General features: G+C 40.0%; 1 protein-coding gene across 1 annotated transcript; it reads right to left on the bottom strand.

Annotated features, from left to right (window-relative positions):
• Positions 1–1,773: 1,773 nt before the first annotated feature.
• Positions 1,774–11,712, bottom strand: LOC132821688 (extracellular calcium-sensing receptor-like). The gene is given in 9 exon segments (XM_060834394.1): positions 1,774–2,705; positions 2,810–2,933; positions 3,355–3,582; positions 3,705–4,253; positions 4,255–4,539; positions 6,849–7,140; positions 7,682–7,785; positions 8,225–8,252; positions 11,597–11,712. Coding segments are annotated over 9 exon segments (2,658 nt in total).
• Positions 11,713–13,667: the final 1,955 nt, after the last annotated feature.

Genomic DNA, 13,667 nt, shown 5'->3' with positions numbered 1-13,667 from the left:
GCATTCCCACAGCAAAACTGCCTTCACACAGACCAGTTCTCAATATAACATTCCTCCATCTGCCAATCCTTCAAGGACAGATCAACTCTCCTCCTGGACCAGTCACCTCTCCCAACAGCATGATATAAGACAGGTCTGCAGGTATGATCTCATCCATGATTGTTGATTTCTCCCACACTCAGAATTCAGTTCAAAGGAACCGAATAAGTTAATTAAACACCTCCATTCACCATTAAAGATTTTACTCCTCGTGAAATTAGATTAGATTACTTACAGTGTGGAAACAGGCTCTTCGGTCCAACAAGTCCACACCGATTTCCAAAGCACAACCCACCCAGACCCATTCCCCTACATTTACCCCTTCACGTAACTCTATGGGCAATTGAGCATGGTCAATTCACCTCAACTGCACATTTTTGGACTGTGGGCAGAAACCAGAGCACCCGGAGGAAACCCATGCAGACACTGGGAGAATATGCAAACTCCACACAGACAGTTGCCTGAGGCGGGAATTGGACCCGGGTCTCTGGCGCTGAGAGGCAGCAGTGCCAACCACTGTGCCACCGTGCCGCCCATAATCATCCATAATGATTTCTCTAATTTTTCTCACACTGAACACCAATACTTCTGACATTGTTGTTAGGTGGAAAGTATTCATATTCATGGATATATGGTAAATAATGTGCACGATAAATGGATAACTATGTTGAAAACACCAACTTCTACAGGTTTCAATCAAGGTAGAAGACTATGCATGCCATATGTGACAGTGCATAGATAAAAAAGAGCAACCATTTCGGGAATAACTTGGTAAATTAGGCGTCGACAATGACCTAAGTACAATACAACAATGAATTACAACATCTCAGCGAGAAGATAGTCAAAAATGTTAAGAGTACATATATGGTGCATATCATTTAAAGAAGCATAGAGAGCCTGCTGGTTAGTGAGTGCATATTACAGCTATGTCCTCGTTAAGAATGGGAGAAGATAATTATCTGTGAGCTCCTTTGGATATGAATAGAAAACTAATTCTGAAAAAGACCAAATATTGAGTTTTCCAAATTACCGCCAACATGGTGAATTCAAAATTTCCAAAACCTTCCCTCTTCCAACATCATCATCCCACCTTCCCACCAGCAATCCCCTTCAATGTCAATTTAGCACAATGACAGCATTGTTATTGAAGTCCTTTGTGAAAACGATGTGAGCTATCTATTTGGGCATTTGAATAGACCAAGCTTCAGAATTGAGTTTTTATTCACAGATCAAGCAAGTTTCAAATAGAATCTCCATGCAATAAAGAAATTCAAGTCACAATAAGGGAACAAAAATGAACTTTGATCCATCTTTCAATAAATATAGGTTACACACCATTCAGTTCTGATTACAAGAGGAACCTTGATAATCTGAACGACACAGGCAGGGTCTACTTTGTTTGGATAATCGAATGCCAGATAATCGAATGTTGGATAAAACAGTTTAACCACACATCAGGACCTTGCGACATTATTCAGATAATCTGAAATTCAGATAATTGAATGCTGGGTAAGTGAGGTTCCTCTGCTCCGAGGTTTCATGCAAATGAAACTTGGGACAGATGTATAAAATAGTCAAAATTATCAGCCAAACTCCAAAATTGCAGGTATTGCAGGTCATTGTTCGATTATGTAAAATGAGTGCTGGTACAATATTTTGCTTTATGGCTCTTCACATGGAATTGCCATTCACTATCATTATGACAAGGTCATTATCTACTAAAACACCTGTGTCTCATTTATCAACACGCTTAAAGAATTTTTTTGAATCCACTGAGCCCATCATGTTCCTCTTTGTATTGTTTTCTTTCTTCAACAGAATAATGTAACATTTTGGAGAAAAAATGCAAATAAGAAGACCAAAGCTAGAAGCCAAAATAGCAAATACTTCAACTGCCACAGCATATTTCCCTGGCGAACTTATGTAAGCTGGAATGAAAGTTATCCAAACTGCGCAAAAGATAAGCATGCTAAACGTTATGTGTTTCGCTTCATTGAAGTTATTTGGAAGTTGTCGAGCCAGAAAAGCCATGACAAAACATGCACAGGACAGAAATCCAATATAACCAAGTACACTGTAGAAGGCTAACAAAGATCCTACATTGCATTCAAACACGATTATCTCATTAGAGTGACTAGTATTTTTCAATGGATAAGGTGGAAATACAATTAACCAGGCAGTACATATTACACATTGTACCAGTGTGAGGATGTAAACCATCAGCCGTTGTTGTCTTGGTCCAAACCACTGCATCATATTATTGCTGGGAAATGTTGCTTTGAACGCCATCACCACAACAATTGTTTTACTCAATACACAAGAAATGCAAAGAACAAAACTAATACCAAATGCTACGTGGCAGAGCATACAAGACCAAACTGAAGGTTCCCCAATGAATGTAATTGAACACAGAAAACAAAGTGTCAGGGCAAAAAGTAGAAGGAAGCTTAACTCTGAGTTATTAGCTTTCACAATTGGTGTGTGTCTGTAGATGTAGAATATTGCAAATACAGCAATAGTGGTGCAGGCTCCAAACAGCGCCAGTGTCATCAAAATGATTCCCATTGTCTCGAAAAAGGAAAGGAACACAATTTCCTTTGGAACGCACTGATCCCGTCTTTCATTAGATTTGAATTCCAATGGACATTTTATGCAATGAATGGAATCTAACAAGCAACACAAGACTTCATCAGTATACGAGGAATCTTGAAACATGAGCAATGCACATGTAGTTGAAGAAACAATGCCTGTGGCAATGGTGTATCCTTACCAGTTGTGTTACTAATTTCACCCTGCGCACATTGTATACAATCAAAACAGCAAACGGGTTGTCCTTTTCTTCCTGCTTTTCTTGTTCCTTGATGGCAGCTTTCAGAACAAACAGCTTTAGGTACCTCATTAGGAATATGAATACCATGATGAAGAAACGTTAGTAATTCCCTGTGGCAAATGTACAACATTCACTCTGGTAACAGAACAAATCCTAATTATGTCACCTTTGTTAGCACTATTGCTTTTGAAATAATATCAGCACTTGTGACCTCATCATGTCAGTAAAGTGCGAATAGTAGGTTTGTGCAGATTCTTGAGATAACATACCAGATGTGTTCCGGGATTTGCTTCATTTTATTAAAAAAGGAAATAGGGAAATATCAAAATAAAATCAGATGCAATTTGCAGTAATACCATTTAATGGCTAAAATGAAAATCAAATTCAGAAATAAAAATGTTTTCTTTATTTATTCCTGCAATGTGGCCGGATTTTGAAATAAAAATTAAGTCAGTTTAAAAGGGATGGTTTTCCAGAAATCTTACCAACTTCTGACCACCACTCCAAACAATCGCCCCTTCTGTTATTGAAAGTTCTTCTCCGAAACGAGCTGTTCCATCATAGAGCCCAACATTTACAATGTCGATGTTACCGAGGGCATTTGGTTGCCAGTTTACAATATCATATGTTGCGACAGGGTCTCCATTTTCATCAAAATAAACTTTTTCTCCGATCTTGGTTGTGAATTTCACTGTTCTCATATAATATAGTAACTTTAAACAAAAAAAACAAAATGAGAACTTATTTACATTAATTGCAAATTTTCAACTGAGAATTTGACCACTTTTGACATATATGTAAATGCAGAGCTCAAACCATGTTAAATGTTCCTCACCTGCCATGGTTGAAAATTTGAAATATTGGCACAACTCCCATTGGAGAAAGGCCCTGACCCAGTTTTACATGACGCCATATTGTGAAGTGCATGAGCTATTGCATAAGTTGCTTTGTACACGTTGTAAGTGACTCTGTATTGCAAGACATCAGTAAATTCATTTTGGACATTTTGTAAATTTTCTCTTCCTGTGCATTTCTTCAGCTCCGATTCAGTTTTTCGTGAATCTGTTTTGTTTCCATCAGTTAGAGTACAGCCAAAACAACTTTCCCAAAACATTTTGATCAAAAGGTTCTCTGGATACAAGGATGGATGAACATTCATTAGGAACTCTCTCAACCCTGGTATATGGACTTTGCGAATTGCAACTCCAATTGTACCAGAAGCAATCTTTTTGGTTTCCTCCGGAGAAAGAAGCAATGCAGAAACCCATGATTCAGTTCCAATCCATTGTATGCCACTGACATTTTGTCTAATCATTTCTTTTAGTAAAGTCCGCATGTTTGATTCTCCCACAAAGGCAACGACAACTTTTGCAGAAGAGGTTTTTAATGGTGTCAATTGTTTTCAGTAATTTCTCTCGAGCATATGTTATGTGAAATGACTCAGAAAAGGCTATGCAAATGCCTAACTGTTGAACTGCCTCTTCAAATGCATGCATTCCAAAGTTTCCATAGTCATTTTCGCTCTTAACTGTCCCAATCCAGGTCCATCCAAAATGCTTCACCAGCTGGGCTAATGCTCTCGCCTGATAGTAATCACTTGGTATTGTTCGAAAAAATGATGGATATTCTTTTCTATTGCTCAGGCATGCACAGGTTGCAAAGTAACTAATCTGCCACAAATAAAGCAAAAAACAAACTTTGTATTTCGATTATAATTTGTGGTTGTGCATGATATCATGGCAAAAATATCAGTGGAGAAGTGCAATATGTTTACCTCCTACAGTGCTTACAGGAGTGGATCTTCTTAAACAGACAATATACAATTTATTTCATAATTTCAAAACATTCCATTCAAATATTCACTCCCAAGATTCATTCCAATCTTTGCTCTTTCTTGTCCGAACCGCAACCATGTATAATGTCCAATCTTCAGAATTTAACGTGAAGAATGTCTATGAACATTCTCTTATTCACACTCTCTTTCTCTACAGGTGACCTTGGACGATTTCTAACTTTGTCTAATAGAGATGGTCCACTGTTGATCTCATCTTTTGTGCATTCACATGGAAGTCAATGGAGGAAAAAGAAAAAAAATAAGATGTAGGATATGTGAGTAATTCTCCCTGATCATTGTCAAAAATTAAAATTACTCTTCAACCAAACCCTTATATCTTTAACAACGTTTTCAACAATACTGGTTTTCAAATTTAAGTTTGTGAGGTACAATATTGAAGAATTCAGCTTCTGGTAGCAAAATTAAGCTTACTGTCTCTCAGGCATGATTACACATTCGTAGTAAACTAGTAGTTTTACATTTAGTTTAATTTAGAAATATATCAATTGTGAACATCATGTTTGTGTTGTATCATTTTGCATTCTATTTATGCTGTGGTTTATTGTTGGGTAGGCTTTGTATACATTACATTAATGTGTATGTTGCTCCCCTTTCAATGTGACAAATCCTTAATTTCCAAGTTTCAAGGAACAGCGTTCTGTGTCAACACTTTGCTGCTTGATCTTTACATTAGAGCTGACAGCACAAGAGTATTTAATGAAATGAAAGTTACTTTTTTCTCAGTGGATCCAAATAGAATGTTTTTCTGCCCTGACTAGTCGAAAAATTGACTTGTGGTCTCGCATCACGATGCTGAATTCAACATGACATTAGTTCATTTTTGAAGTTATGATTTCTCTCTTGAAAGATGTGCTTGACCTGCCCATTATTGTGAACGTTATCTGTTTTTATTTTAAATCATGCATCAAAAACAAAAGCATGTGATTAAATACAACATCCCTGACCGTAAAATTCATTTCACCAAGGCACTGTTTCCAATCAGTGGGTTAAGGTTTTGGTTAAAAAGTAAGACGGACAAATGTGGTAACACATAGCTTTGAAAAGCGAACGCCATTACACTTAAGAAAGATTGGTAACAGCTGAATTGATCACTCGTAAATTAAGTTACCATGGTTCATGAAAAGAACACATCAAAGTATTGACAAACAGCTGCAAAGAAAAATGGTGTAGGGCTTTTGTGGTCCTGACCTGTGGACCAAATACATCAACCTTAGGGTGCAATATCATCACGAGACAGGTTGGTTCGAAATTGAGTAAAGCTCTGATAAAATAGTCAGTTTAAAATCTTAGGATGTGGTTCATTTAGCATTTGTTGAATCTCTTCGTGTGAGCAAAGAGTGAAGGTGCAGTGTGCAAATATTATCGGCACATCACCATGGTAACTAGTGGTGACTAAATTCAAAGGACACATATGAAAAATAAAGATAGCGCCAGTAATGGTGAGCATTAAGCTAAGCTTGCAGTAAAACAAACGTTCCCATCTCGTTCACTGATATCCATCCTACATGCGACTCCATATGATGTTCTGGAGAAAGGTCACGGTACCTAAACATTAACGCTGATTTCTCTCCACAGATGTTGCCAGGCATGCTGAGATTTTCCAACAATTTCTGTTGTTGGTCCTCGTAATATAGCTCACTGTAAACCTGACTCGCAGACGTTGCTGGAAGCCATTCAGTTCAAGGGTAACTTGGGGTTGGAAACAAATGTTGGTTTTGCCAGTACAACCCGCAACTCAGCAGTGAATAAAAATGAACTAAAATTGCCAATTGTTCAAATCATTTTTGAATGTTTGCTTTTTTTTATAGGTTACTTTAATTCATCACTAAGTTTTTGAAATGAGACTTTCGAAGCATTATGTTAGATGAAGAGGAATAATAGCTTCGTTATAAAACTATGGCTAAACCGAGCCAAAGAGCAATCAACAGTCATTGTACTGGACAGTCTCACCATTCTGAATGAACATTCTAAAGGCGATGTAACTGCAGACCTTGCTCTCCTTTGGATGAACAAATTCCAAATTTTGCACTGACAATAGATTAAATGACCCATATAACATCATATGCACTGTTGATCTTAATGTATTCACATTGCATAACTGAGTTAGTGAACACCATATCTTACCATAGGGATTCTGAAGATACCCATGGAAGGTGCTATTGCTAAAGACCTCGTAGATCCAGAATCAGCAACAATGGCAGAAACAACGGAGGAGTTTTTACAATTAACAGAGGGCGTGTTTGCCTCGGGTTTGTTCAGAAACGCCATAGCTGCTTTCAGCGATAACTGAGTCAACTTACAAGAATCGTACAGACGGTATCCCAGTGTGACACCGGGAAGTAGAGCTGTATCGTTATTTATTTCCTCGATTGCAAAAATCATCGCCAGTGCAAAACGGAAAGGTCTGAACCGAAAGCTGCAGAGAAGGTGTAAAAACAAACTTTAAAACAACAATAGCAGTTTTTTTCCTGAGAGAATCACCACGTAGCTATTATTAGTTATAATTCAGTAACAAGGCCACTAAATTGCAAGTTGATGGATAAATGCTTCAATGCAGAGCCTTGAACAAAAAATCTTAACTGACATTAAACAAAGATATGTCACTGTCTTCAATTTCAAGTCAGACTTTCAGCGGGTCCGCGACCTTCCTTCTCAGGTCCAACAGAAGTATTTCAAAGAAGAGCAGGGGCCCTCCCACAATGTATTAACTGACACGTATCCTTCATTCCAAAATGCTCAAAGTGGGTTTTGAGTTTTGAACAAGACCAATTGTGGAAGCTTGAGGTGCATACATTGCTGCATCACCTCGTGGCAACATTGAATACCTGCTTGATTATGAAGCTAATTGGGACATGCTGCAAAAGTAAACCAAACAATTATTTTACCTTAAATTCACAAATTAAATACAAATGCAAATGTATAAACCCTTGAATCAGCAAGAGGGCAGTTGAACCGACCTGATGCATTTTGCTGGCTCAGGGCGACTGCTCAACGTGAATTGCCGATGCTCAACGTGGTAAGAATGCATCCCAAAAATTCCACCTAATATGATATCTCCATCCTTCGAGAGACCCAGCAAATCAAGTCTACTCCAACGTTTGCAAGTCTGCTCATTACTGGTCCACGCCAAGGCAAGAGCAGAATTCATCACTAAAAGGACCAAAAAATGCATCATTGACAGGACAAATGTTTGTCCTCGGTTGAGAGTGAGAGGACTAATTTTATATAAGCTGTAGCTATTTCAGTAAACCTCGCCAGAATGACGCCAAATTGATTTCAATCTCTAATAACCATCAAAAAATTGATTGGCTAGTCCCTGAAGAAAACACAGCACCACTTTAATCAACAAGAGACACATGAAGAAAATAATTGAAAATGCAGTCACCTGTGTAGCTTCAATCCAACTGAGATGACACAGTGGTAGCACTGCTACCAGGGACCTGGCTCTGATTCCTGCCTCGGGCAACTGTGTGGAGTTTGTGCATTCCCCCCACACCTGCACGAGTTATCTCTGGGTGCTCTGGTTTCCTCCCACAGTGTAAGATGTGCAGGTCGATGGATCCTCAGAATTCTGAAGTGGTCTTCCAGGAGAAAATCTGAAGTGTATTTTCCAGTGGAATTGAGCACCTCTGGAAGTCCAGAAAGCAGCAGGAATACTATCAGCATCTTCCTTCAGCTGTCCTCATATTCTGCGGGGCAACGCTAATTCTGGTCAAACTATTGTTCGCTGTGCCTCATGCAAACTCACAAATATGCCAAAGGCTGCCACTTCTGGGTTTGGAAACTATCTGCTCTATTTCAAATTATTTAAAAGGACAAAATGTCTCAAACATCTGCAGCAGCATAACAAAACCTAGAAATTGCTGAAAAAGCTCAACATGTCAGGCTGTGTCTGTGGAGAGAAATCAGGTAAACGTTTCGGGTTGAGTGACCCATATATGTTGGCCGACCTTTTGAGCTTTTCCAGCAATTTCTGCTTTTATTCCTGATTTAGAGCATCTGCAGTTCTTTTGGTTTTTATCAAACATCTAGGAGACAGTGCGGACTGCAGATCCTGAGAAATCAGAGTTGATAAAACGTGGTGCTGGAAAGCTCAGTTTTGGACAGGACCCTCCTTCAGTAGTGGGTAGTGGGAAGGGGGTTGAGATTATCTATTAAGCCCCTTCCCCCTCACCAATTCTGGAGAAGGTTCCTGCCCAAAACCTCGACTCTCTTGCTCCTTGGTTGCTGCCTGACCTGCTGTGCCTTTTCCAGTGCCACATTTTATTAAACATCTGCATGGCAGGTTAAGAAAGCTGTTTAATGCTGCTGCTATGTGGTGGCGATGTAAGTGGCATTTTTCACTGACAGAATTCAGGCTTCAGCCCTAAAATGCTTATTATGTTTTAATGTCAGTGCACAATAACCACTACACAATGTGATTTGGTTATAAGGCAGCATTTTCTGGACAATCCTGACTACTTAAAGATCATGAGTTGATCTGATATAGTGCTCAATTCGATACTGTCTCGTTACCCTGTTCAGAGATGATATTACAGAGTTAGTACTGAACTCAGGCCTCCTGGCTCAGAAATAAGGACGCTTCAATGCCCACTTAAACATTCCATTGAAAAGTGCTTACTGATGCTTGCAGAATCATTACCTGATGATATACTGAGACAACATGAACAAGATTTATATTCAAACATTACACCTTTTTCAAATTGCCTGTGCACACATCATATGATGGTAAGAATGCGCAGTCAATAAGAATTGATCAGCCAGCCAATTAGCACTGGTGAAAGGAAAATTTCAGGCGCTGATTTTTCTGTTCACCCACAGGCTTTGCCATTCCAGAGAGTAGGAGATGTTGTCAAAGGAAGAATGGTCCTCCTGAGCATCTTGTAGAGAGTGTTCCATGTTGCTGTTGTGCACATGGGAGACTGATTAGCAAGGTTAGATCTCATGGAATACAGGGAGAACCAGCCATTTGGATACAGAACTGGCTCAAAGGTAGAAGACAGAGGGTGATGGTGGAGGGTTTTTTTCTGACTGGAGGCCTGTGACCAGTGGAGTGCCACAAGGATCGGAGCTGCGCCCTCTACTTTTTGTCATTTATGTCAATGATTTGGATGCGAGCATAAGAGGTACAGTTGATAAGTTTGCAGATGACACCAAAGTTGGAGGTGTAGCGGACAGTGAAGAGGGTTACCTCAGATTACAACAGGATCTGGACCAGATGGGCTTGTGGGCTGAGCAGTGACAGATGGAGTTTAATTCAGATAAATGCAAGGTGATGCATTTTGGGAAACAGGACTCATACGTTTAATGGTAATGTCCTAGGGAATGTTGCTGAACAAAGATAACTTGGAGTGCTGGTTCATAGCTCCTTGACTGTGGAGTCGCAGGTAGATAGGATGGTGAAGAAGGTGTTTGGTATGCTTTCCTTTATCGGTCAGAGTGTTGAGTACAGGAGTTGGGAGGTCATGTTGCGGCTGTACAGAACATTGGTTAGGCCACTGTTGGAATATTGTGTGCAGTTCTGGTCTCCTTCCTATTGGAAATATGTTGTGAAACTTGAAAGGGTTTAGAAAAGATTGACAAGGTGATTGCCAAGGTTGGAAAATTTGAGCTATATGGAGAGGCTGAACAGGCTGGGGCTGTTTTCCCTGGAACGTCGGAGGCTGAGGGATGACCTTATAGAGGTTTACAAAATCCTGAGGGGCATGGATAGGATAAATAGGAAAAGTCTTTTCCTTGTGGTCGTGGAGCCAGGACTAGAGGGCATAGGTTTAGGGTGAGAGGGGACAGATATAAAAGAGATCTAAGAGGCAACGTTTTCACACAGAGGTTGTTACACGTATGGAATGAGCTGCCAGAGGAAGTGGTGGAGGCTGGTACAATTGCAACATTTAAGAGGCATTTGGATGGGTATATGAATAGTAAGAGTCTGGAGGGATATGGGCCGGGTGCTGGCAGGTGGGACTAGATTGGGTTGGGATATCTGGTTGGCTTGGAGTGAAGCGTCTGTTTCCATGCTGTACATCTCATTGACTCTATGACACTACGACCAGAGGTTAAGGAAGTGCATGCTGGATGTGGTGGGTGGAGTGTCAATCAAGTTGGCCGCTAATCGATGATAAAGGCCGAGTGGGTAATGTGATGGCTAAGAAATCATTTGGGATGTACCTGCATGGAATGAAATCCTGCTAACTGCATTTCTAACCTTTCCTGCTTTATTAAGTCTCTCCAACAATTAGAAACGATTAGATGCTATTGTTACTTCAAAAGCAAAGAGCCCTGAATTCTTCATTGTTTCCAAACCATTATATTTTATTCAACTCTAGTCAAGCATGAAAAAGGGACTTCAGCTTCCAGAAATTACCCAGATATGGTTCAGCTATATTCTTTTCAATTTATATGAAACAAGTTGTTTTGTCCTTAGTAGTGTCAAAACAATTGAGTGTTCCTGAAGCCGCAATAACGTAGGCATGTGGAGAATATCGGGTAAAAAATGAGGTCTGCAGATGCTGGAGATCACAGCTGATGAAGGGCTTATGCCCGAAACGTCGAATTTCCTGTTCCTTGGATGCTGCCTAACCTGCTGTGCTTTAACCAGCAACACATTTTCAGATGTGGAGAATATCACATGACACTCCTGAGTTGTGACTCCACGCTGCTATGACAGCTGTTGTACAGAGAAGATGAGTTACTTACCAGAAAATTACAAGCTACTGACGTGCTTGTGTGGTCACGTTACTGCCATGTATGACTCATTTGGGTTTCTGGCCAATGGTATGCTTCAGGCTATTGATTGTGATTCAGGCTAATAACTGTCAAAGAGAAATGATTGGATTGTTTCTTGCTGGAGATGATTGTTATCTTGGACTTACAAGGCATCAGTTTTACTTGCCCTTTTGTGAATCCAAGCCTTCGTGTTGACCAGGTCTTGCTGTATTTCAGCTTGAGGTTTTTCAGCACCTGATGAATTGTAGGTGGTGCTGTGCATTGTGCAGTCAACAGAGAACACTCCCAGTTTTGGACTTCTGATGGTCAATGATAAACTGGATGAAGGTGATTGGGCATAGGACACTACCTGATGTTATTCCTGCACTGATCTCCTGCCATTGAGATGATTAATATCTAATACCACGAGCAACTTCATTTGTGCGATATAAGACTTCAATCATGGAGCATCATCTTCCCAATTCGCATTGATTGTAATTTTGTTTGGTGTTGCGGAAGCCACAGGTTGATGCTTTGTCATCAAGAGCAGTCACATTCAACCCACTTCTGGAGTTCAACTCTTGTATCCATGCTTGGACCAAGGTTTTCATGAATTTGGTTGCTAAATGGCTCTGTTAAAATCTAAACTGAGCATCAGTGAGGAGATTATTGCTGTGCAAATGCCAGTTGGTGACACTATCGACAATACATTCAATCCCTTTGCTAATGCTAATAACTACATGGATGGGGTGACAATTGTCTGGTTTGAGGAAGTTTGCAATTAACTGACTTTTAAATTGTTGTACTGATTATTTCCATCATTGTGGATGGGAATACTTGGGGAATGTTTCGCCCTCTCATTTGTTCAATTGTCTACTGGTTACATGGCAACACCGTTGAATGTGGCTCACGTATAACTGTTAGATATAACTGTTAATTACTTCCCATTTGACCTGTTACATTCTTCGTTGAAATATAGTCGATGCCTGGCTTGATAGCATTGGCAAAATGGAAAAATGTCAGGTCATGAGTTTACAAACTGAAGTTCTAAACATAGTCAGTCTGCACTTGCCAGATGCTGCCAGAACCATTGTAATTTCTTTGGGCACACACGTAAGCACTGAAGAAGAATGACTTTATGACTGCACTTGAGAAAGGTGATAAGGAATAACCAGGCACTGTAGATACGTGAGCCTGACATCAATGGTGGACAAGGTGTTGGAGGAAATTTTGATGGAAAGGAATTCTATGGATTTGGACAGGCTAGGACTGATTGGGATTAGTTACCATGGCATTATGAGTGGAAAATTGTGTCTCACAAAGTTGATTGCATTTTTTGAAGAACTGAAGTGGTGACAAAGAGAATTGATGAAAGCAAAACATTGGATGTTGTCGAAACGGACTTCAGTATGTTTTTGAGAAGATAGACTGTTCAATAACAATGGATGACATTGAACATAGGGAGAGCCAGCCATTTGGAAACAAAATTGACTTGCAGGTAGAAGGCAGAGGCTGGTGGTGGCGGGTTGCTATTTTGCCGGTGCACCATAGGGACTCATGTTGGATCCACTGCTTTCTGTCATCTATAGAAATGATTTGTATGTGAATATCGGACATATGGTTAGTAATTTTGCAGATGCCTCCAAACTTGGTGGTGTAGTGGACAGCAAAGAGCATTACCTCAGAATGTAAGGGGACCTTGATTTGATTGGCCGATGGGCCAAGGAGTGGCAGATGAAGTTGAATCTCAATAAATGTGAGGTGCTACACTTTGTTAGAGAGTAACTTATATACTTGATTGGAAGCTCCTGGTAAGTGTTGCTGAACAAATGTACCTTGGAGTGCAGGTTCATAGTTCCTTGAAAATGGAGTTGCAGATAGACTGGGTAGTCAAGAAGGCACTCGGTACAATTGCCTTAATTGCCAGTGCTTTGAGTGTAGGAGTTGGGAGGTCACGTTGCAGCTGCATAGGTCATTGGTGAGTCCAAGTTTGGAATACCAGGTATGTGTCCACTTCTGGATTCCTTGTTATCAGAAAGATGTTGTGAAACTTCAAGGGGTTCAGAAAAGTTTGACAGAAACTGTTTCCAGGGTTTCAGTGTTTGAGCAATAGGAAGAAGCTCAAGATCTGAAGGCTACTTTCTTTAGAGCATCAGAGGCTTCGGGGTGACCATATAAAAGTTAATAAAACCATCAGGAGCAAGGATGGGGTGAATAGTCAAAGTCTTTTCCCCACTG

Source organism: Hemiscyllium ocellatum, chromosome 13, assembly GCF_020745735.1.
Source record: "Hemiscyllium ocellatum isolate sHemOce1 chromosome 13, sHemOce1.pat.X.cur, whole genome shotgun sequence".
In the NCBI taxonomy this organism is placed as follows: Eukaryota; Metazoa; Chordata; class Chondrichthyes; order Orectolobiformes; family Hemiscylliidae; genus Hemiscyllium; species Hemiscyllium ocellatum.
Note: the sequence above shows the minus strand (reverse complement) of the source record. Positions and strands in the feature narration are given on the sequence as shown.